General features: G+C 41.2%; 2 protein-coding genes across 3 annotated transcripts in view; one reads left to right on the forward strand and one right to left on the reverse strand.

The window, feature by feature from the left end:
- Window positions 1-1,479: 1,479 nt before the first annotated feature.
- Window positions 1,480-8,763, forward strand: bri3 (brain protein I3). The gene is made up of 3 exons (XM_073493804.1): window positions 1,480-2,120; window positions 3,948-4,056; window positions 7,365-8,763. Exons 1-3 carry the CDS (start codon window positions 1,976-1,978, stop codon window positions 7,495-7,497), a joined length of 387 nt encoding a protein of 128 aa, XP_073349905.1. The 5' UTR covers window positions 1,480-1,975; the 3' UTR covers window positions 7,498-8,763.
- A 139-nt stretch (window positions 8,764-8,902) lies between these two features.
- Window positions 8,903-25,462, reverse strand: part of baiap2l1b (BAR/IMD domain containing adaptor protein 2 like 1b) — a 29,577-nt gene continuing 13,017 nt past the window's right edge. For both annotated transcript variants that reach the window (XM_073493803.1, XM_073493802.1), the window contains 9 exons: window positions 25,250-25,384; window positions 19,974-20,126; window positions 19,518-19,673; window positions 18,926-19,031; window positions 17,906-18,122; window positions 15,606-15,668; window positions 14,507-14,735; window positions 9,909-9,955; window positions 8,903-9,826 (listed from right to left, as the gene is read on the reverse strand). In XM_073493803.1, coding sequence (XP_073349904.1) covers window positions 9,754-9,826; window positions 9,909-9,955; window positions 14,507-14,735; window positions 15,606-15,668; window positions 17,906-18,122; window positions 18,926-19,031; window positions 19,518-19,673; window positions 19,974-20,126; window positions 25,250-25,384 — 1,179 coding nt within the window. In that variant the 3' untranslated portion in view covers window positions 8,903-9,753. The remainder of the gene's footprint in view (window positions 9,827-9,908; window positions 9,956-14,506; window positions 14,736-15,605; window positions 15,669-17,905; window positions 18,123-18,925; window positions 19,032-19,517; window positions 19,674-19,973; window positions 20,127-25,249; window positions 25,385-25,462) is intronic.

The raw sequence follows: 25,462 nt of genomic DNA on the forward strand, positions 1-25,462 counted from the left end.
GAAATATTTTTTTTTTTTTTCCATAAATGAATACACAAGCTGCTCTCAGAGGAAAATAAGGTCCCCGGAACACTGTTTGAAGCTAGAAAGGTGGCAGGGTCCGAGTAAAACAGTATGAAATTGTCCTTTAAGGTCAGTTTGTTTATTCAGTCCTGAAAACAAAGAGCATTTGTTTATTTAGTTTGTTTAGGCATAAAAGATCTTTCTCGTCTAATTAAAATGTATTCCCCAGAACTACAGAGTGCATCTTCAATCGATGCATTCAGAATATATCGCCTAAATCTCTTTGGTTGTCCACATACAAGGAATTTCACTCGAAATAGAAATAGAGCTAAGAACCAGGACAACGAAGCTGAACAAAGGAAAAATATTTAATGATAACAGCATGTATATACAAGTAGGCGAAACAGTGTGTATATATAAAGCAACAACTAACGACAACATACATGTCTATATACTGTAGAAGTCACACTGTTTCTGTAAATTGTAAACAAGAACACAATAGTGCAATGGTGCTGGGAGCAAAGATTGCTGTAATAAATACTCAGCTAAATAAATGACTAATGTAACAGGTTACTTGTATATTTTATATTCATAGACCTCTGGTACATCAGATACTGTACATAAAGTCTCACTCTTCAAGACAAAACCCCTCTTAAAGGTGCAACATGTCAGAATCTTATTTGAAATCGTTAAAAAATTTACATACATTTTCAGCAGGAAGTGACGACATAACATCTGCGTATTGTGTTGCAGATATTTACTGGTGCTAGCATGCTTATCATCTAGCCCCAATGCTCTTGTATGAGTAATGTAAACACCAACACTTCCCGGGCTTCCAGTCTGAACCGCTAGCTGCATGGCTAACTGAGCTAATGGCAGCTAAAGTTAGTAGCAGTTAACGGTCATCTGTTTTGAGTATAAATTCAACAGGTGGCTACTCCTGACATGTCGCACCTTTAAATAAATAATACGTTAGGTTGTGATATTTTTTAAGAGCTTCAAAGCGTCACAGATTTACAGTTTTATTTATGTTTTCTCATCAAATTATGGCCTGAGCCTAACAGAGAAGCTAAAATATTGAAGTAAGTTGCCCCTTTAAAGTGTTTAATATTGATTTTTTGGGGGGTTTTTTGTGGAAAATCCTGTTTATCCTCCCAAAAACCTGCTGCAACCTTCTACTCTGATTAAATCCGAGGACGTGAGATCAATATTATGCAACATCAAGGATGGCCCAATCATAATCAGGACAGCAATTATGTAAGTTACTGTAAGTGTAAGCAATTTAATGAGAGGCCCCATGAGTAATAAATCGTACTTGGTCCCACAAGTAACATGATAATCTCACATGTGCACCACCTGAAAAGCGGCATGGACATGCAGTGACTGCACTATGTACACAGGCCTATCACTACAGTAGATGGTGTGCTGTGAGGTGGAGCAGCTGGCTCTGCAGTGCTCAGCCTGCAGCCTTTTATTTTCGTGCGCTGTCGCTTTAAGAAGGCTTTGAGTGCGCAGAGGCGCTACAGCAGCTCATCACATGATTCTTCTCTTGTGACAATCCAGACAGAAAGGAAAAGCCTTTCTGACTTCCAGCTGAGTTACAAGGTGCTGCGATGACAGATGACTGTTGTTTTGGTGCCACAGGACCAAGTGAACGGAGGGAAATGGAGTTAAGTTAACCATTACCAGACTGAATCAGCCTCATTCCTGTCTTTGAAGCGGACGCTCGGGAAAGATTTGGGGTTGTTGCGCCGACGGGGACAAAGTTGGCGCATGGAGAGGGACGAAGTTTCATTTTGGCGCAGCGTCTTTTCTTTGTTTTCATTGTTTTTGTCGCCACTGCGCGTCAGTGAACGTCGCACGGCTTTTCGTGCCACAGAAGAAGAGTAGCCGGAGTTCAGTTCAGAGCCTCTCTGCTGCTGAGTTTATTAAGTTAAAGCAGACAAGTTGAGGACGCATTACGTCGGCTGAGATGGTGGACAGCAAACCTCTGCTTCAGGACAGACCTCCCGCCTACAACGCCGTCCCGGGGGCTTATGAGTACGGCCCGCAGCAGAACAGCTATGGAGCCATCCCCCCGCCGGCCCCGCCGCCATACCCGTACCCCGACGGCCAAGGCAAGTAGCCCCGCTCGTGTCACACGGTCCGCACGGCGAGCTGAAAGTACCCAGACAGGAAGAGAGGGCTCACCCCCGATCACTTCCGTCTTCGTTCAAACATCAAATGTCGATTTGTTTCGGCTTTGTTACCGTCATTAACTCTCAGGGTCGATTTTAATCCACCATGTCTGAGACTTAAAGTTACAAAACCCGTCAAAGAACCATTAGTTTCGCTTATCAGGTGCTCCTATGTGGCGCATGCGCAGTAGGGCAATAGCGATGTGTTATTTATACTGACCAGTTTTTTGCATAAATTAGGTAACACGCTGTTGTTTTTTTTAAAGCAGTCAACCATGAGTGCTCACAGAAATTACAAAAAGGCACAGTTTACAGTTTGATGTTTACAGACAATCAATCAAATAAGTGTTTTTATGTGAAGCAACAGAATATGAAATATGTAGAAGTTTCCTCAGACTGCAGGGAGCTCTGCACCACCATGTACATGTACTCACACAGTATGTGTGTGTTATATGTGAAGGAGGCAGGCATCATCTGACTGTGATTGAATTGGTTCATTTTCTCGATTAAGCGATTAGTGGCTTGTTCCATAAAATGTCAGGAAAGGGTAAAAAATTGTGATTATTCCCCCCCCCCCCCCCCCCCCCCCACAGCCCAAGATGACATCCTTAAATGTCTTGATCTCTCCAAAACCCAAAGATATTCAGTTTACTGTTACAGAGGAGTAAAGAAATCAGAAGAAAATAAAATCACATTTCAGAAGCCAAAATCAAAGAATTTTTCTTTCAAAAAAGTCTATAAATGATTAACCGATTATCAAAATAGGACTATATATCATATGATTTAATAGTTACCAGTTAATAGATTACTTAGCTAACCTTTACAGCTCTAATTACAACGAGGAAGTTATGCAGTTGACATGAAGTGTCATTTCTTGCAGTTGCATGTAATTTCCTATTTGCTCATCACGTGCTTCTGGTTTTCTCCCAAGATGAACACAGTCTGTTGCTGCAACTCAAAGGGACAATTGTTATGTTTACTGTATGTACAGCTGTACTGTGTTGAGTTTTAGTCTGTCTTTACAGGGGGGCATCCTTATCAGACAAAAGGTGTTGGTAAACATTTCTGAGAAGTTCGGTATCAAAGTTCAGTGTGTCAACACAAATGATCACCGCCCACATACACAGGTGGTTGGAAAAGAAATCAATATGTCCTGAGAGTGAAACGAACCAGTGAGCCCTCCAACAAACAATATACACACTGATCAGCTCTGATTTGGCGTAACCTGTCTTTGACTTTCACCAGCCAGCTTTTCACCGCAGAAACTTGAATTAAAGACAAGTCTTATAAGAGGTCCGAGCTGTGTTTTGTCATGGAAAGATTTGACTGATCTTTGAACCTTCCCTGTGATTATAAATCAGTATCATTGCCCCCATAAATCGCCATATCCTGCGTATACACAGAGGGTACATTCTCACAAAGATTGTAGCTCTCTGACATGACATTTGATTGTTCAATCTTATTTTCTTACCAATAGATCAATGTCATACAACTTCAGACTGGACTAAAGCTCGTATACCACCTTGTATAACCTGCAGTGTCACTTCCTTTTATTGTCCTGGTGCTAAAGAAGTTATAAACTTGTGTTTTATTACTTAAGTGCTTTCTAACTGTGTCACAGGGCTGGGTGTGTGCAGGGTCCCATGTAGACAGATCTCCTGTAAACCATAACAATTAAAAAAGTTATGGTTATTTGTGTAATTATTAACAACTATGTATATACAGTGTATATATAACATGTATATCGTCTCCTTCTGTCAACCACAGGGTACCCATCAGCCCAAATGGCCCCTGCAGTAGCCCAGCAGCCCTATGCTGGGACCTACACCATCATCCAACCCTCTGTAGTGGTAGTTGGGGGCTGCCCTGCCTGCAGGTGAGAGCACACGCACACCCACTCATCATCTTAACATCTTTGTAGAGGTGGGTAGAGTACTGAAAATGTATACTGAAGTAAAAGTGCAAAACAAATGCAAGAGTAAAAACAGTGTATTGGGTCAAAAAAATACAAATTGGAGTGTATATCATTTAGACAACGGAGGGCTAATATGATCATATGATGTCTAAGTGTCCCACATACATCAGAACACTTGATTCACAGTTCATACACAAAGAGGAAAGGAGGAGATACTGTAGGCATGAACAAAAATAACACACTTTCTCGATCAGCACGAGGTTAAACTGTGACTAAGCTGGTTCCTGACCACAGTTCCTTTGGAGGCCAAAACCATCATGTCTGTGTGGTTTTGTCATTCCTGCGTGCCTATTATCAGGCCTACAGTGTGACCCGATGTCAAGCGGACATGACTTTCAGTTTTTAGACGACAGTTTTATGTAGGTTTCACTGTGCTTGAGTCAACACCCTGTCAGTCAGATGATTTTCAGCCTGGAACATGTGACAGGGGGGGGCCGGTCAGGTCACGACTCACAAGAACAGCAAATGGGAATCACACGTGCTCCCATCTGCTGGTTGAATTTAAATAATGAAATATAATGTATGTCTATTCCAGGAACTGAAGGAATGTGGTTGTGCAGCTTTTTAACACACAGCAGTTCAGCAGGATTGTTTATTGTCACAAGGTGAATGATGAATATCCTGCAAGTGTGCTTCTGTTGGTTTTATTTCAACTGAAAGCTATCTTAATAAAAAAAAAGGATGATAACAAACTCTAATTGTATTGCACTTTTCATACAACTCAAAGTGCCTTATAACAAAGAAATGACATGTGCTTGACATACAAAAGACATGAATGAATATAAAAACAGGGATACAATGCCATGATTCATGTAAAATAAGATGCAGAACAGTTATAGGAACATGGTTACATATGTGGTTATTTATGTTCTTGCTAAATAATCATCATTACAGGCAGTCTCTGAAACTTACTGTATTACGAAATTATAAAGTTGCCCAAAAAGAGGAACACCTGGACCGACTCCACTAAGCCTGCAGCGGGGCCCTGGGGGTTTTCTGACTGCACAATGACACGGCTGTTAAATGAATGTACTCTGTGTGTTTTTGTTTGGAGTTATCACACTCATCTTATCAACTCAGTCATACGTACATGATGTTGATCATTTGCATCCATATTTCTGGATGTGGCTGTGTTGCCTGTTGTGTTCAACACAGCCACAGAGTCCATTTTTATTTGTGTTTCATTTATTTAGGATAATTTAATATTGATTCACATTCCAATTTCAATGTCTAAATATTCTTGAGAATTAAAAGTTCACTGGTCTTTGAAAGGCTGTACTTGTATTACAGTGCTCTTATATTATCACTATGTCAGTGGCATAAAATGGTCTTAAAGGATAAGATCGGCGAAAAATCCAGTCATTAACTACTCACCCTCATGCCAGTGGAAAGTTGGGTGAAGTTTTTTAAGTCCGCAAAACTTTTCTGGAACTTCACAGGAGGATAGTGTTGCAGTATTCTCCTAAACAACTTCTAAAGGAATTTCCTTTCTCAAGTCCAATGAGTTCATAGTTCGTTTGTTGATTGACATCTTCTCTGCTCACCCTGAAGGTAGAGTTACACTGAGGTCATGCTCAGGATCACAGGCGTCCACGGTGTAAACATAGTCTTTTCAAATAAATTTGGGATCTCGGGGCTTCCACAGACTTTTTATTATGCTGGACAAACTGAATAGAGCCATTTTATGTTTTCATTGAGTTGTTTTTTATGTAGTCCCCAGTTCAGTACCCCTGACATGCTACTCCCTGACACTAACGCACACTGTTGTGTCTACAGTGTGTGAAATGTGTGTAAGAGAGTAGGATTTGCATCATGGCCACGTTTCCTGGGTCAATAAAAGCCACAGCTCCTAGCAGCGGTGTACAGATAAGCTGTGCAAATACAACTACTTGTGACATGGCACATAGTCTGTGGTGTGGTGCCACGGCAGACCAAACACTGTTAACTTGCAATACCATGTATTTGTGTATAATGTTTTTGGAGCTAGAGAAATCTTAATAGGGTTTAAACCCAGTTCATCACCGCAGCAGAATCTAATGTTATCAGTGTAATTAAGGCCTATTTATGAAGATTATTTCCATTTAATCAAAAAATCCACAGCTATGCAACACTAATAGCATTAGCAGTAAATGCTTTCCAGTGAAGCTTCTCATTTCCCATCTCTTCAGGATCTGGGTTGTTACACGTCGTTTGTTAATTCCTCCTCGAGGCCTCCAGCAGATTTAGTGGCCACGCTGGTCGTCGTGGTGCAGTCATGAGACCACGGTTAGCACTTGTTCACCGTGACTCTGGATTAAAGCTGCTGCGAGACGCGGCCTTCAAGACCTCAGGATTGTACTTTCTTCAACTTTTAGCAATTCAACAAGACATTAGCAACCTATTTAAATATTGTCACAAAGATAAATTAAAGATGTGTCAAAGGTTAGATGTTTTATAAATAGATGTTTTTATAAATAGTCAAACAGTCTTTTGTTTCTTCTAACTTGAACAAAACACAATGATTAAAGTGTTGAATGATTTTCATTCTTTCTCCGGTCTCTACATTGAGGCAGTGATCGAGCTCTATGGGGGAAGAAGAAAAAAATGGAAAACAGGAAACGGCACTGAGCAGTTCCTTCCTGATTGTTGTTTAAATGTCAGGGCATAGCTTAGATTGAAGGTAGGAACTCCAGCATTTGGTTAAGTGTTATTAGTCAGGTCAGACCTCGGTCACTTCTGAAGAAGCCTTAAGCAGACGTGACCTGTGAGTCTCTTAAGTTTTAAAGAAGTGGGGCCCAATAGTAAAATGTGTTCAGACTTAAGTTTGAAGCCTTGAATCTTAGCCATAAGAAACTGTCGATAATTAACAGTTAGTTAAACTAGATAGTTTGTTTCGTGTCTCTTTGTTGTTGTTTTTGTGTTTCTTTATGGTCATTGACATCACTTTGTGGATGTTTTGGGCCTTTGTGGCCGATCAGTGTCTCTCTGCGGTAATTTTGCATGTCCTTGTAGTTGTCTAATATCTCTTTGTAGTTGTTTTGCTTCTTTTTGTATCTTTGTTGTTAGTTTTGTGTCAGTTGTTTTGCATCTTTCTGTATTATTTATGTCTCTTTCAATGTTTTGGGCCTCTTTGTGGTCATTTAGTGTCTCTTCTCTTTCAGTAATCCATCCAGACAAATGTCTTTTTGTGATTTAAATCCTGTATCGTATTTCTGTTGTGTGTGTTGCAGAGTTGGTGTCCTGGAGGATGACTTCACTTGCCTGGGGATCTTGTGTGCCATCTTCTTCTTCCCCCTTGGGCTCCTCTTCTGCTTCGCACTGCGCCAGAGAAGGTGTCCCAACTGTGGCGCCACCTTCGGCTAGAGGGACCAAACCACAGCTCATGCACCTGCTCATGCTCCCATGCATAGACAACACACACATACACACAAACACACACATAATCCAGCATTTTTGTGTCTTTTATTTTGTTATCTTTTCTTAATATTGCACATATTGCTGTTGCCATTATGTTATGTACAACAAATGATCAACTTGATATTACCATGAATTACGACGTGAGTTTTTATTAGAGGCACGTGTTGAACGGTGTTTTCATCTGCCAGTTGAGGATATATTCTAGCATTTGTAAGTGTCCAGCTGTTGTCAGTGCCTTCACTTCATGCTGAGTGATCATCAGAGATTCCATCAGTCATTGATTTCTTCTGTAGATTTAGCTCGGTTATCCACGGATCTGAGCAGATTCCTTTTATGTTTTGAAAAGCCAGAGTTAACTGAGGCACGTGTAGTTTTTGTGCCTGATTTTTTGTTGAACTTTTTTTTGTCTTTGCTGGCACGCTGCTTACATTTTTTTGTTTTGTGCTTAGTAACATTGTACTCACATGATCCATGTAGATCACTGATGTATTAGCTTTTTTTTCCAGAACCTTTTTTTTGCGTCTTCGTGTCACATGGAGTAACACATACAACATTTTTAAGAGAAAAAAAAAGACGTGTAAAGATCCTTGGACGTGAACTGTCCCGGCTGGAACAATGGACTTCCATCAGACAGAAAGCCTGCACCATTCTGTCTGTTTTTGTTGATATTATTTCTTGGGGCCATATTTGCACTGACCGTTTGTTTGATGATTATTCTGCTGGGTTGTGCTTTTCCAGGGCCAATGCAGACCTCAGGTACATACAATCTGAAATGCCCTCGACTTTACAACCTCAATCACTGTTTGACTTCGGACTTCTTCCTAGTCTGAGAGGACTCTTTATGTCAAAGCGAGGAGTTCCACTTCAAGGAAGCATGCTGAGAGTAAAAGCTGAAGAAATCTCTCAATAATGTGTTTAATCTCTGGATTTGTATCTTAGTACTCTGTGACAAGTCACCCTGCCCCATTCCTCCCAACCAGACAATCAATCGAGAATGTCTATATCCTTGTATGTGCAGTATCTCCATGTCTACGTCTTCCATCGCAGCAAGATGATATATAACTGTCTATGGCAGAAGAGAAAAATATAAACTGGGTGGGAGGGATTTCAAAAAAAAAATCTTGCTTTAGAAAACACACTACGCACGCTCTTATGATTGAGGTTCTTACTTTTTATATATGAGTTACTGTAATTAAAAATGAATGCTACTTACCTGCTGAGACATTTTTTTGTTTTATGTTTTGCAAATGCATGAACATCGCTTCCTGTAAATAAACTGAAATGTTACTTTTCAGACCATAGGAACATTCAAACACTTTCTTTGTGCATGAAACCAAACTATAACAGCGAGTTGAAGAAATAAATCTTTATTTTTCATACAGCAAATTTTATTAGGGATGTAATGTGGGCCAAAGACCAAAATGATTAAACTGTCAGCATGGAGGAGATTGTCACAACTCATGTTCACAATCTGAAGAATGCAACAGATACATGATATTTTTACATTACGTATGTGTCATTAAGGCAAAAGTCCTGTTTCCATGATGGTCTAGCTCTACAAAAAGTTAAGTTAGATGGCAAAGGACAATATTTTTAAAGCATCTGTTATGCAAATGTATATACAAGAGGGACTTAAGGGTAAAGATCACTTGTGTGCCCTTTTGGATGCATCTCCCCTCAAACATCATTTCAGTATCGACGCTGAGATACAACATTTTCATAAGGACCCGACGGTGAAATGCAGAGGTCCTCTTCAGTACATTCTTTTACTGTCTTATGGCAACAGAAAAGATTTCTAACAGTCATTTGGACGATTAACAAGCAACATCAACGGTATAAATACATTCCAGTATTTTCTTTTACCATTTTTTATTCATCTGTTTCTCAAGTGCAGGTAAGAATGTGGTCATTTGAGTAATCACCACCACAAACAGAGGGACAAAAATAGACATGGAAATATATATTTATATATATATATTCATCTTAAATATATGAGCATATGTTCTGTAAAATAAAATGGTCCCAAAATACTTTGTAAGAGTTTGCAGCAGTAAGGAGATCCCAGATTCAAATGGCATTTTTTTTCCTCAGTACCGGCCAAGTTTAGTCTGGTTCCATCCAGACCAGGAGCTGCTGCACGTCCTGGGATAGATGACACAGGAGGGTTTGTGGGAATCGAGGGTGTGTGAAAATGTGGACGGATCAGATGACCGGTGCAGAGCGGTCGTTGGTGACGGTTGGACGTAGCCTGACTGTGGCGAATGGGTTTCCTCCCCTGTGGAAAAACGCAGCAGAGAATGAGTGACGAGTGCATATCTGGGCCATCTGAACGGCAGTTGTTAAAATATGTGACTTACGCGAGGTACGCAGGCGAAGGTCTCGCAACGCCATTAGGTTGGACCGTCTGTGAAGAAAACACAGATTCACTGTAATACAATCTGTCACACATGACATAACAATGATACATGGCGCCGTATGAATACTTCACTCATGCCCAGATGCATTTACATCTGTTTGATGAACAGTATTAACCCAACACACAAACTTTTAGCTGTTGAAAGATTGAACACTGGCGAGGGAAAGCGTGGGAAAGACAGCGTGCTGTGTCACATCACGGGACAGTGTGTGGAATCTGGAGCATCTGGAAATTCAAGTCTGTTGCATAAAGTTTTCTGATGATGGAAAGTCAGTGACGCAATGAGCAAACACGGCAGGAAGATGGAGGAAGATTTTATTCAAGACTGCACCCTTTTTTGTTTCTACAGATACTTCTGTACAATTTACATTTAAAAGCAGTAAGTGGTTTTACTTTTTTCTTCTTCTTGCAAATTAAGGCCAAATACAGCAATTACACCCTAAAATGCATCTTCAAATAAATGACCAAATGAAGAGAGAAAAAGCACACATGACCCTCCACCTGAAATCATCCTGACAATATTTATCTTGTACTTTTTGGGTCCTGGTTACACCTTGGAGATTACTAGCTTTTAAATAACTAAATAACTTAGGCTTTTATTGTGAAGAAATAACAGAAAATGAAACGTGTCAGTAACTGAAATTAGCAGAGCTTTGTTGGTGTCTATTCTTCAATAATACTGCCGGGAGGAAGAGTATTTACAGCCACTCCTTTAACCACTGCTCAAGACAAGCTTGTCATCAGTTAAAGACACATCTTCAAGCGGTTAGCCCTGTTGTAATGGAAATGCAAATCCCTGGTGCACTGGGCTGACGTGCCGAGTGAAACCGAGTCAAGCCGAGACAGCACGTGTATGAGAGACAACCAAACAACAAGGGTGACCAGTAAGGGGTTAACTGAAGGAGCTAATCTATCTGCAGCCTAATGAAACAAATATAAAGACATACACACTCGGACAGATCAGCTGAGTGTGTATGTGTGACTGAGTTTTGTCTTTCCTGCTGCAGCTTACTTCAGGTTACAACAAATACAATTCAAGACTATCTGAGGCCATTAAAGGCCATTTTGAATAGAATTTCACATCCATACAAGTAAATGCTGACAAAAATGGCAATAAATCAAAATAATTAATTGTGTATAGTGAAACGAGTCGTGAACAACTCAATTACAGACACTGTTTTGTAAACTGAGCATCAGTGCTGCAGATTGAGCCAGTTGTCAACCTGCAGTACTGCACAGATTCCACTAGAGGTCAGAAGTGTATAGAGTGACTGATGAGTCTCAGTGACTTTCAGTCTTGGCACAGTCCCTCTGACTGTGACCACTTATTTCCCACAGGGCGCAAAGAGTTTAACATCTGTACTCTTCCTACAGAGGTTTGGTTCACAAAACACGTAGCAACAATCATGCTACCTCTACTTCTGTCAAATCATGACTGTAGTTTCAAACACTTGTGCAGTCAACATGCTGATTTAAGCTCAGCCACAGAACCTAGACCATCTTCACGTCTAACTGTTTTGCTCTGTTTCACTTTGAGTATCTTCTTCCACACTGATACTCTGCTTCGAGGTCAAAACTATCTCTGCTCCTTTAACTTTCTCTGTAGATCTCAATCTCACAGATATCTGTCTCTCCATCCTCTAAATATATTCATTCCTGTGAGTCGTTATCTTTTCCTCAACACAAAGCACCAAACCAGTGAGGCTGCATTTCTTCTCATGGTGACAGTGCATTCCACAGTAACCCCCCTCCTCTCCTCCTCCTCCCTTCCTCTCACCTTCTCTTCTCTGGACCAAAAGAAAAGGCTTTGCTGATTACAGATGTTCTGCTCTCAGCTTAATGTCCATTTCTGTTTCGAGCGGCAACAAAATTATCAACTAATGAAGAGATAAAAACAAACAATTAGAGGCTAAACCGATGCTGCACACATAACACAACAAGAATAAAGTTTGTTAATGTTGCAGCCGCAATTTGCCAACTCACCCAACGCAACCTCAGCCACCCACTCATACACTGAGCTGTACATAAACCAGAGTATTATAGTCTACTGTAGCAGATGAGAACTTTTCCCACACACAAGTCTATTCTGGGATCCGTGTTTGTGTGTGTGTGTGTTCGTGTTTGTGTTTTCAGCGAAGTTAAAGCGACGGGTGTGTGTGAGGAATGAATGGAGGAGAAACTTCTCTGTCCCTCCATCTCCAGGGTAAATAAGAGTCACTTCCAGAGAGGTATGCATTGTTTGATTTAGAGACAAGTGTGCAGAGGTGGAGATAAACAGACAAAAAATGACGACGAGAGAAACTGAAAGAATGAAGAGAGAGCCACAAAGAAGGAAGCCGGGTATCGGGTTCACCCAGAGTGGAATTCCACCTAATGCCTCGTCAGTAGTGGAGAGACGGAGGCTGGATGCAGACTGACAGGCCTCACAGTGGAGACACACGCAGACACACACAAAAGCATGGTAATCGTTGGCTCTACTACTGTATGTCTGCCTGTGGCCTAAATGAGTGGTAAATAATGAATACTGTCGAGGCAAGAAAGAAAAAAGTATCTCCATTTGCCATCTGACCATTGAACCTCTAACTGGGTCAAACATCACAAGCCACCAGAATAGCCACATCGGCTGTGTGTGTGTGTTTGTGTGTTGGGATACTGTTGTCAGTCTGGGCCTTACCTGTATGTAATGAGGATGAAATGGGCAATAGAAAAACAAATGTGATGATGAATATTATGTACAGTATAATTAACTTAGATAGCCTCAGGACAAAGTCTAAAACATGAGACTTGATTTGACTTGCAAAACAGTGCATTGCTCATATTATCAAATATGTTAATTTCAGTTCATATGGAACTTCAGGGAATAAATGCAACTCAACAGCATGTTCAGTAGGACTGGGTGAAATTGATTAATATGTATCTCATCAGAAGCACTTCATAAATGCAAGGACTGGACGACAAAATCGAGTATCACAATATTTCTGTCCAAATACCACAATACTGATGACCATTGGTACTTCCACAAAACATTAACACAATTAGATTTTGATAAATAACTATCAGTAATGTGGATATAACGACCAAGTGTGTAAAGGCAGATATCACAGCAAGAAAAACAGTCTGGTAAGTTCAGAAAGTTGCATCACTTTACTGTAATGGAGCCTTAAAAACCAGGAAAAGAGCAGCTGTGTTGGTGTGATGTCCTGGAGAAGGTGTGTGTGTGTGTGTGTGTGTGTGTGTTTGTGTGTGTGATCGTGCAGAGAGGGTAGCTGCTTTTGACCCTGAAGAACCACAACACATTTACATTTATCCAGCACAGCAGGGGAATGATGAAAGCTTTCGTGGAGGAAAACCACAACTTTGGCTGATGCTTTGCATGGTATGCAAAGGGAGGAACATTTGTAAAGTAATGACTACAGCCGGGTCGGCATTGGGAGATGGTGGCGCTGATATTGTGTATAATATTAATAATTCTATTTTAGCATTTGTGATGACGGAAATATTCAAAAAACATCTGCTGCTAAGAGGAAGAGCTTCATTCGTCGTTACATAAGTCGAGGGTGCTCGCCTCTGTCCCTGTGTTACTGCCTCTAACTGGAGAAGAGACTCCAGGAGACTCATTATCAGTACACTGGGGATTAATAGAACAAAGGCAATCTTCTTTACAGCTGTGCCCTGCTCAGTCTGTGTCTTCATCCCCTACAACCACATAGGGATGGAGTAAAACTGACCATAGCCTTTCTCTGCCTATCTTAAGTGAGCTGCTGAGTCAAGGTGCCTTTTAAAGTTTGAGCAATGTAAACCTCTTAATGTTAAAAGGAAAGCAGCACCTTTGTCGTCTTCATACACAGTAAATGAGCCATTAATATCGTATTTAGTATTTCATTTCTTTTTGGTGCTACCTTATCTTGAAAAAAGACTAAAGGCTGAGTATTAAGAAAATAATCTTCAATCAGTATTGATTGTACGTGCAGAAGATGAAACTACTATTCAGTGCGTGCTTCTTCCTCACATGCATTTTGTTGAGAGATAAACACACCATAGAGTGTAAAACTGTCCCCAAGTCCCAATTATTGATTTTTTTTCTTCACGTGTCAGCCGACACTGAGAGTGTATCAGAGTGAGGTCAGGTTACCAAGGCAGACATGTAAAGCTCATCTGACACCGCCCGCCACCACTGTCATCAGCAGTCAAGATAAGGCTGCACAGTTGAGGGTACAGTAGCCATGCTGCTGCAGGTATCATGTGAGACGCAGCCTCACATTGCCAGTCCCATCACGACACTAAGGCAGAGCTGTGCCAGCACAGCACAAAGGTCTGGCAGGAGACAGTAGGTCAAATTGTTCTGGGCTGATTAAATTTCTTAGAACAATCTTTTTTAAAGGCAGGGCGTAAAGAAACAAAATTCTACTTCCTGCAGAGAGAGATGAGTCACATCCCTTTGGGGAGCTCGGGTTTGATGCTTTAGTATTCAATGATCTGGGGATGAGACTTATCAACTATTATTCTCCAGGATGTAGAAGAATCGGTGCACTGACTGACCGTGTTGTGATCAGAGGAGGAGGAGGAGGCAGCAGAGGGCGTGGGGGAGTGCTGGTGATTGTTATTTGTGGTGACGTTGTTGATGGACGAGGTGTTGTTCTTGATGGCGTTGCGCTGCGGGCTGTCGCAGTAGTCCGCTGGGGGGAGCACCATCGTTGCCTCATCTGTCTCCGTGTCCTGATGGTGGAGGTTGACCACGCTTCTACTGCGGTATGGGGCAGCAGACACACTGTGGAGGAGGGGAGGCGTTGTCAGAGAAGAGGGGACGGGGTTGCAACAAAAAGACAAAAATAGAGCAGTGGAGGGAAAGAAGGAAAGAAGGGAAGAAGAAGGAGAGGAAGAAAAAGGCCAACTAATCAAACTAATTACAGGATTTTGCACGAGTCTCCTGGCTACACAGGCTATTCGGTTTAGAGTTACTGTAAGAATTAGACAAGGTTAATCTTAAAATTGATGTTGGGTTTATAGGCATCACGATCGAGGTTATGGGACACAGACTAGATATGATCTGTTGAGGGTGCTCATGAGGACAAAAGGACAAGTGTGTATTTGTGTGTTGTTGTGTCCCCCAGCGCTGGTTAAAGTTTAAACTTTCTGTTTCCCTGACAGTTTGCTGGCAGCCTCTCTGTGGGAGGTGCAGCACATTAAGATCTAATAAATTAATCCGACAGGGATTAGTCTCTTTGAAGAAGAGGCTGGAGTCGACTCTCTGAACCTACTCTCTCATCAGCAGCAAAATCTATTCATCAGCAGCAGACAACATCCTGTTTCCTGATACTTTGCTGAGCTTGTCTGAAAAAGTCCAATTTTAGATTCATATGAATCACACAGATTTGAGGGTTACTCAATATTTATGTAAGCAAAAAAACATTTTAAAGTCTAAGGCCTATGAAAACAGAGTTTCTGAGACTGAAAGCAGGACGTGACTTCAACAGGAATCAAAGGTTGAGGAATGGGAGAGTCCCCCATAGGATTAGAAAGGTTATCACTCTAACAGGAGTAACTAGAGGAAACACTGCCAACAATACAGCTGGCTGCAACATGAAACCTGCTGGTGTGTGTGTATGTGTGTGTGAGCTGCAACGTGGAGTCTCCTTACCTGTTGTTATTCACGAGAGGTTCGGAGAGTGCACGGCAGTAAGATGAAGGGAACCAGCCCCTCCTGCAAGACAAAGAGACAGAAGCAGAGTTGGGGATGATTACACCTGTGCTTCTTCCTGTTGCCAGCCTCCCTATCAGCTCCCATTGCGCAGCAATCTGAAAGCTTCTCCATATGATTAGCAAAAAGCTCCCCTGCCCTGCCCTCAACTCACTGACTTCCTCCAGCTATTGAACATAAGATACAAACAGATATAGGAAGATATACTATCAAAGCACTACTATATTTCTTTCTATTGTTTCATATACTGTGTGGTACATATACCTATGGTAACCATGGCAGCAAAAAACTGGAATTCAACACAGAAAAGTGAAATGATTTGTAGAGAGATGTCATGAAAGGGTATAATTTTAACTGGATTTTTCCTTTATTTTGATTTTAGATTGTATTCTCCTTATTCTCCATCTTCTCTACAGAGCACAGCAAATCATGGTTTTGAATTGATCAAGGGCTTGTGGTCAAGGTTTTACCTCACACATGTTGAGCTGACACACACAAGGGTGTTGAATGAATTTTTGGCTTATGAAATGAGTCAATGTCTCAACCAGTATATAAATACCACTATATAACCACTAAAAAATAAAGTGAGAACAACGTCATAAAGCTTGTGGAATGATTACATTAAATTACAGCGACTTTGCTCAAACAACTTCTCACCTTGATTTGCTGAAAAATAGTTTATGTTAGCTTGAAAATTCAATTAAAAGTAAATTCACATGAGTGAATAAAAAGGTTTAGAAAACCGTGTACCAACGAATCTGTGTCACAAGCTCAGGCCAAGGACTGTGTGTCATTGTGCTGTTGTTCAGAATCAGTATGTAGCCAGTCAGCCTCTCCCCCTCCATGTGGATAAATATTAATATTTGCACATTTGTCCTGGGGAATGAGTGTTCTTTCATGTACCTGCGATAAAAAAGGCTCCTACTGGAAAATACACCTCACTCAATTACACACATATTAACAATAGCTTTTATTTATTTAATGAAGGTTGTTCCACTGAGAACACACGCCAAGTCCCAGCATGAGTGATACTGCTGGTCACAGAATAGGTTTACTTTGCTCAAGGACAGCTCACTAGTAGCGGGGGTGTTCATTTTCCCCTACTGACTTTTCCTGCACAGGAAAGCAAAGCTCTTACAAGCCTGCTGAGATGATAAGACAGCGAGGAAGCAGGGAAGGTGACCATGAGAATATTCCGCCTGGTGTCATTATTTGGTCACATGTTGCTGTGGTTTATTAATTTTGACCAGTACACTTTCTGTTCGCCTTGATTCAATCTATCTCTATCCTCCTGACATTCATCCTTCAGTCCATCAATAGTGTGTGTGGGTATCTGATTTAGACCAGGTGTTGCCAGGCAAAGGGAGAAACCCAGCATCAAAGCCCATTTGGTAACATGATGCGCTCTGATTAACAAGATGATATACACTTTTTAAGCCTTTAGTCATCCCCGCTTGCAGCCGAGAGGCAGCTAGACCAAAGTTTTACTTTTTGGCAGCCTGACTTTTGAAAAGCAACTCAGAAATGATTCCTTTCTGCCCTTGATCAATTTTTTGGGATAATATTTGCCAGGTAATTTCCCTTGATAGTGATAAAGATCAAACCTGATGACTGATTCGAATTCAAAAACACACTTCCAAGGGCTTCAGATCAAATCCCTGTTTAAAAAGTCAGACATCAGAGACCCGGGGAGAGCTGGCTGGCTTGGTGCTTGCCTGTCTGTGTGGGAGAGCAGGTGGTACTCTGAACTTCTCTCTCTGCCTCACTCCAGTCCACTATCGTACATCCTACCCTCAGGCCATGATTTACTTTGATTTCCTTATCAGTGAGTGTATCCAGCTCAGGCAGCACCCGGCGAGCCTGGAGCTGTGTGCGTGCGCGTACATGATCAGCATAACAATCAAGTGAGGGACCATCTGACCAGTAAGGACAGTGCAGTCCAACTCTTACCAATCACATGACTGGTGGGCAGACAGAGGAACATGAGAGGAAGGTTTTCAACAATTGATAATGAAGCCCATGGGGTAAGTGGTGATTACAGTAAATTCAGACACAATAAGGAAACAATTCTTGGTGTTATTCATTAAAATATGACAGTAGCTGACGGTATATATTGATTGTGATGTGAGCACAGACGTGTAGAGCATTTAATCATGTCTCTATATACAGTACAGAATGTGCACACACTTTCCCTTATTTGTGTAATTACAGACAAATGCAACAAGTGTGATCCGACTCACTTTCCGTTTTTCTCCAGTTCCCCGTACATCCACCCATCTCTCTCGTCGGGGATGAGCAGGATGATGACATCTCCCTCGTCAAAGCTGAGCAGTGTACTGTTGTTGCCGGCAGTGTGAGGGAAGATGGTGCGCACACGTGGCCTCTTAACTATGTTGTTAAGGCCCGTGGCGACAGACACAGACCTGGCAAGATTGTTCTCCTCGCTGTTCCCGTGGTCTGGAAGGGAGGAAGGAAGAAAGGTAAGGATCAGGCGTATCAGCTAGAATACAACAACAAGACGAGCAGTCTAAAGCCATGCTAACAGCTTTGTGAGGCTGTGCCTTCAGATCAGTGGTCACATCAACATGCAACATGCTCACAATGACAAACGCAAAGTAAAGCTGTGGCTAATGTCATTAGTTTGGCAGGTATTTGGTCATAAACCAGTAGTGTCAGACAAATTTGCAGGGGACAATGGAGATGAAAGTTCAGCATATCAAAATGATTACAATTCATCTTCTGGGGATCGAGTGTGTCCGTACCAAACTACACGGCAATCTATTCAATAATTGTAAAGAAGTTTCAATATACGTCAAAATATCAATCTTATGGTGGTGCCAAAGGAAAAGTGAAGGTCATTCGAATGCATCAGTAGCAAATTTCATGGCAAACCATTTAATAGTTGATGCCTTGACTTTGGGATTATTGCAGTCATGATCTTGGTTTTTTTAAAGTCAGAGGTTGAAGCTTTTCACAGTCAACAGTCTGGACCAACCGCCTATCATTTACAATAAACATTTACTTAATACAACCATTTCATCCTGGAAGACATTTTTGTAGCAGCACAGAAAAAAAAGTGCCACCCAAACCCAAACCCAAGTGAAGCAGATGCTGTTGTTCTAGGCATGATAATATCCATCCATATTTAACGAAGGAACAGGCAGTTCTACTCCCTGTCTTGAAGAGCACAAGCTGAAAGCCACAATGGCACACAGGGAGGTGCCAAATGAAAACCAATGCCACAGTGCCTGCCATGATACCTGTGCTGTTGCTGGTTACACTGGAAGTGTTGTTCTCCGGAGTGAACATATTAGCCAGAGGACTGGTCTGAGCCTTCAGAGGTGGGGCCGGGGGAGCGGACATGTTCTGCCACAAGAACATTAACGATAATGTTAGCATGTTAGCAACTGTAACGGTGTGCTTCTTTTTCAATGCTTATGATAAGTTTATTATACTGAATCACCAACACAGCACTTTTATGTAACTGTTGTTAGTAGCAGTAGCCTCATCACGAGTTAAACATAAACCTTTAAAGCATATCTGGGAAGATCCATGGATTTACAATTTAAAATACTGTAAGATCTAAACAAGTCAGTCCACTTATTATGGTGTTGCAGTAGTTATGACATGGAATGTAATTAATCCTGATTAATATGAGGTATATGAGAAATTTATATACACTCCACATCTTAAAAGGACATTATCTCTTCATTAATATGCAAACCTATACAGCAAGGTGCTTAGAAATCTAATCACACCACCTCTACTGTAAAGGGAAAGTGTGGTGTTATCATTAGGTATCTATCATGAATCAATCTTGAGATATTTGTCCCTTTATCCCTCCCATCATACCACGCTGTGCCGTGAGGGTGAGGGAGAGGGCAGAGGTGTGATGGGGACAGCCGTGCGCAGTCCCTCGATCATCGTGAGGACACTCTCGGGCATGTCGGTGGCATCGTTGCACTGGTCCTGCCAGGTGCCCAGCTTTGCCGTCAGAATGTCTTTGGCCTGTACAGCAGGCATGGACAGGAGGAAAGATATTAAAAGAAAACATGAGTAATCTGAGAAACACTGCACACAAAGATTTTCATCACTATGGTAACACAATGCATGTAGAGTCTTAAGATTGTGGGTTTTGGAATAAATTGCTCTGGCTGGTGTTTTAAGTAGATTTGAAATTGCAGGTTTTCTCCAGTAAGATATAAGCTTTTCACCACCACAGAGACATAGCCAGCCAAGTGTTAAGCCAAGGGCAAGCAAAATGTTGTGCCTGATTGTCACAAAGCGAGGGACAGGAGTGTTCTGTACCTTGTCGTGGAAGGAGGCAAACTGGTAAGAGAACATGCAGTGTTTGTCCACCAGGAAACAGAAACGTCTCTTCTCCTCCAGCAGAGCCTCCTTACAGCCGTCTGCGATGAACAACTGCATGTCCATCTGACGGCTCGTCAACGTTTCCAGGCACTGGCAACAAACATATAAAATAATATGATAACAAGTCAGTTTGGATAGAAAGACATTGGTTTGTCTTTTGTTATCCACCGTCAAATAGATCGTGTCTTATCTTCCCTGCCACATGCTCTGCAGCCATCTAGTCCCTTTCACTGTCCATCTGTACACAAACTCAACAAAGGCAAACAATATAAAAGAAGCAGGCTTTCTCCTCCTCCCTTCTGAACACCCTAATCTTTCTCTTGCAGCAGAAAGGTGTCATTAGACTAAAGTTGACTGTATTGACAGGTTGCATTGAGTGTTTAGTGAAAGGAGGGGCGCACAGCATCTTATCTACACAGACAGCCTGAGATTATAAAAGGTCAGACTACTGTAGGGACATTAGACTAGTGTGTGATGCACACTGACATACTCATCCAGCTTATTTTACCATCTTTATCATCTTGGTTCATTTGTTATTAAGCTTCATACAGACTTGTTTATAGTTACTCTAGTAAATGTATTTTATTTCTTGCAAAGCCTTTATATCATTTTCTCACCAAATAGAACATTTTATACCCAAAAGGCATTCACACAAATGCTTTCTCAAAAAGGGCAAATACACAATTCAGTTAAAAAAAACCAACACGTGAGATGCATATAATTATCCTCCTCAAACTGGCTGGAATTGGCACACCTGTAACGGCTGTGAATGCGATGGTACACGCCCTCTCTACTGAGCTCTCTTCTGATAAAGCCTGAAACTGCTGACAGCTTTATTTACCAGGAAGCTTTGGTGGGTCGGGTTAAACTCATTTATGTTTAAAAAAGTTCAGTTTCTCATCTCCTGTGTTCAACCAAATAAGTAAAGAAGATTATTAAAATGCTTAATTTCCCAATCAATTACTTAACTGAAGTGTTTGTATAAACTGCTCCTCTGGGTGTAAAACTCCAAGAGAAAACGTGCCCTCAGAACTGATACAGAGAAAACGATACTGGAGAATTAATACTATAAACAGTCAGAGGATTATAAATCACACTAATTAAGTGATGATAACAAGGGATGATAAAGATATTGCTAATCTACTAAGGCAGCTATCTCTTCAACAATTTAGATTTTCCAATCTATGTCAAATCTAACACTGGCTCATTTTTTTTGTGTTCTCAGCAACAGTGCGAAGCATGAAATGACACGAACTGTGTGCAGCTGTGTGTGCTTTAACATTCAGCAGAGGTGATATCATCATTGTTCAAACAGTGCTTTCTGACTGCATGACCGAATGAGAATTTCTCTCTCTCTCTCTCTCTCTCTCTCTCTCTCTCTCTCTCTCTCTCTCTCTCTCTCTCTCTCTCTCTCTCTCTCTCTCTCGATGGCATCTCACTCAATACTTGTTTTTAGGATAACAACTTCACTTTTGCTATGTAGATGCAGATGCAAATGTCTAATGCAAACATGCACACCTACACAAACAACAGCAGAAAAAGCACTCTTTTTCTTGTTACTGCCGGGTTGATCTCCCTTTATTTCTTTTTTCCTGCCTCTGTTTTTAATACAATGATATAATATAATGAATGTAACGTATTACACTAAAGTGAGATTTATGGGAAACTGCTGTACAACAGATCATTATGCTCTCAGAACACAGGGCTCCTGTCCAACCCCAGAGTTTACAAGAAGTCCACTGGCTGTGGGGCTTTTTCCTATCGTGCCCCCTTCCTCTGGAATAACCTCGCTGCTGACATTAGACAATCTGACTCTATTGAGGCCTTTAAATCCAAACTTAAAACTAATTTCTTCACCTTAACTTTTAATTAGTCTTGACTCACACCTGTTACTGTTACCTTTTACAGTGTAAATTTATCTCTTAACCTTAGTATTTAGAGTTCATGTTTGTCATACCATCGAGAAAACAACAGTCTGTAAACTTTTGATAAACACTGCATTTCTCTAACTTCTGTTTTTGTTTTTGTTTCCCTCAAGCTGCAAGCTGTCTCTTGCTCCTCTTCTCTGACTCTCTCCTCCTCCTCTCTGCTTGACAATCGCCCCCCCGGGAACCTCCCTCTCTCTCTCTCTCCTTGCTCTCGGTGCCTCACATGTATGACAGATCTGGTCCATCATACCTTTAGGGCCCCCCGTGGATCATGGATCACTTCTGTTTTTCTGTCCTCTTCCAGGTCACCATGGAGGAGAGGACGTCCAATGGCTAGTGTACCACATGGCAACGCCGAGGCCTGTTCATCTTCCTGGACATCCACATTTTTCACGAATATCTTATATAATCTACTTGTATCGGATATTTTGTCATTGCGATCTGTATACTCTGATCGGATTTTGTTGTTCTATCAATCCTGATAGAGAGAGAGAGATCTCTACTCTGTGTTTTCTGGGGAGCTCTTCCTTACTCGAACCGAGGGTTTAAGCACAGATGATGTCCTTCACCTTACAGATCGTGAAGCCCACTGAGGCAATGTGATTTTGGGCTAGAATAAGGAAATTGACTTGACTTGTTGTTGATATGGATCAGAGGTTCATTCCCCGGCAGATATATCTCATGATGTTATTCACCTTACAGCATTTATCATTTTATAGTTGTTTTTATTGAGGGGCTAGGAGGACACCGCTTTCATACTGCTGCCAGTACACACGTGGCTATTATCTCCCTGTTAATGATTTTTTAATCTTATCCTGAACCATAAAGCACTTTGTAGTCTGTTTCAATACGAGTGCTATAATTAATCATTAATCATCTCTCTGACTTAAAATAATGATTGTGATATCCCTGCAGATGACGATTTACAGGTATGTGTGATAAATCACTGGTACAGATGCTATAAATAGCCACAGCCATGTGTAAAGACAGCCGCTCTGATGCTGCTAGAGAACCTACTGATGCGATATTATCTGTAAAATTGCACTTCTTTGCCGTTCTTCTCAGTGACAGGTCTACTGAGTGGTGGCACAAGTATCAACGTGCAAATGGGTGTTTGAAGGCGTTTCTACAGCCATTTATGGTGAACTGTGGGGGTGAAAAAGAGACTTGTGCATGTGCGTCCAGTTCCACAATGACTTAATAAATCTGATGGAAAAAAAGGCGTATTGCAAATGTCTGTATTTTTGCGTACACACAGTTTTATGCATCCAAATCTGTATTCATCACATACATTCATTGAGCTAATTGATTATATAGTCTTGGGTTTTGTTTTGGCATGAAATACTACAGTGATTAATGCCAATAACAATAATTTGAATGGAATAGAAGAAAGGAAAAGACAGAGAACAAGAAAAACAGAGTGAGGACCTTTCCAGAACCGTAGTGGTGGGCGGCATAATTTCTTCAACAAGTGGATGAGGAAAAAAAGGGGGAGTGTGAAATGCTATTTCCACACACACACACACACACACACACACACACACACACACACACACACACACACACACACACACCCTCTTAATCATCTTACATCTGTAAACTGCGGCAAGCTTGTTGCTATGGACAACCTATGTTTATCCTGAGAAGTCTGGGTAAGAAAGAGCAAAGGTAAGATGGACACAATGCCTCTGAATACACAGTATATCACCCTTTACCTCCTTGACATATAAAAGCCTCGATACATATCTCAATCTTTGTTAATCTTGTGTGCAGAGAAGAAAACTAGTGCTCACTTTTAGTTGGAGAGTCTTTTAATGAATTGTCTGATAGTTTTGACAGAACTCTCACTTTCTTTTTCTTTTATTAAATCTTGTCTCTGTTCTCTGGCGGATCGCTCCCTGGCTTTGAAGAGTCTTTGGTGTCTGGTGAATCATCTGCTGCTGTAAACTCCTGCTTCTAAGCCCCAACACCCTGCCTGTCTGTTAGCCGGCCCATCTCTGTGTCTTTCAGGTGTCTAAATCCTAATGCCTGGCCTTAAATCAGATAAGTGAGCACAGCAGTGAGCAATCACAGTGACTCACTGCTTGCTGGGAAGGAAAGAAGAAACAGACAAAGGTAATGGTGAGTGAGAAAAAAAGTGAAAAAACAAAAAACAAAAGAATGAAAGACACATGAGAGAAGAAGGAAGAGAGTCTGTAAGGAAGCCACCGTGAAAGAGTTCATCATATTTTCACAATCTTGCTCATCAAGTAACTTTCACTAACAAGCTACTGTAACGTCATGATTTCAGCTCACACGTATTTATGTAAACATACATTGGCATTTATTCTAAATGCACAAATTAAGGGCCACAACTAACTTTTTATTATTTAGTAATATCCTAGAGCTGTTCAGTCTAGACAACATTTCCACTAAAACTTCAGAGCACGTTCAAATGTCTTGTTTTGTCAGACCAAAAGCATAAAATTTTGCCACTATTTCTGTTACAATAAAGTATGTTTTCTTGGTAATGATAAAAGATTAAGTATATAAAAAATGTTAAAGCTGCATTAAACCTATATAAGTAATGTTATTCCTTGTGTATTTTCGTTTATGGTTGTCTCTCTCACTTTATCTCTGTCAGGATTGCGGCAGGGTGGACTGTGTTGACAGTATACACACTGACAGAGGCACGCACACACACGCCAACATGCTGCCTGACTGGATCGATGGTAGGAAGCTTATGTAAGATCTGAGGCTGCTGTGCAGCGTTCAGATTAAACTCTGCAATTTTCACCCTAGAGACTCACTGTTAGCAGGGTGTGGTGGCACCATGTAATGACGACTTACACCGACTGTAATGATGACTTAACAGTCCACAGTGACTAATTGTGTACACTCAGGTAACCCATCTGTGATCTTATAACAAACTGGTCTCTGGTCAATATTATCACTCTTCCTTGTTTGTTTGCTTGTTTTGTACATGTGTTCACTTTACTTGGTGAGCATGCGGGTGGAGGAAGATGGTGCAATAGAGGATTGTATGCGGGTGTAAAAGAAGCAAACAACACACATACATCTTCTCCTGCATGACTGCACAGAGCAGAGACTTAAAACTCTGTCCCCACCTTTTGTTACACTGGCTTTGACACGGTGCATCTCAGGTGTCAAGGTTTGTGAATGAGTGTGTGTCGGCGTAATTATGTCTATGCACATATGAACACGCCTGTGTGTGTGGGTGTCAAAGCAAGAGCATCCATGTGACACATGATGTGTCACGTGTCTGTGCGTCTCTGTCCATCTTACCTCGCTTTCTTTGTTCTCGTACTTGTTGGCGTTCTTGCCTTGGCTCTTTCTCCTCAGCTTCTTCAGGTCTGCCTGAGACCTCTCCAGAGAGTCCTGCTTCATTTTGTGCTCCATCTGGTACCTCTTAAACGTGGCCTGGAGCAGAGGAAAGTCAGTGGTGTAAACACTGGTCTTTTTCAAAATAGTTATCTAACCCACATATCACCTCTACAC

The sequence above is a fragment of the Pagrus major genome, chromosome 23 (assembly GCF_040436345.1).
Source record: "Pagrus major chromosome 23, Pma_NU_1.0".
Lineage (NCBI taxonomy): Eukaryota > Metazoa > Chordata > Actinopteri > Spariformes > Sparidae > Pagrus > Pagrus major.

Bases quoted from the DNA above. Each gene is read 5' to 3' on its own strand.
- bri3 (XM_073493804.1), top strand. From the start codon at position 1,976: ATGGTGGACAGCAAACCTCTGCTTCAGGACAGACCTCCCGCCTACAAC. The intron at 2,121-3,947 runs GCAAGTAGCCCC...TGTCAACCACAG, and splicing joins CCCGTACCCCGACGGCCAAG to GGTACCCATCAGCCCAAATG. The intron at 4,057-7,364 runs GTGAGAGCACAC...TGTGTGTTGCAG, and splicing joins GGGGGCTGCCCTGCCTGCAG to AGTTGGTGTCCTGGAGGATG.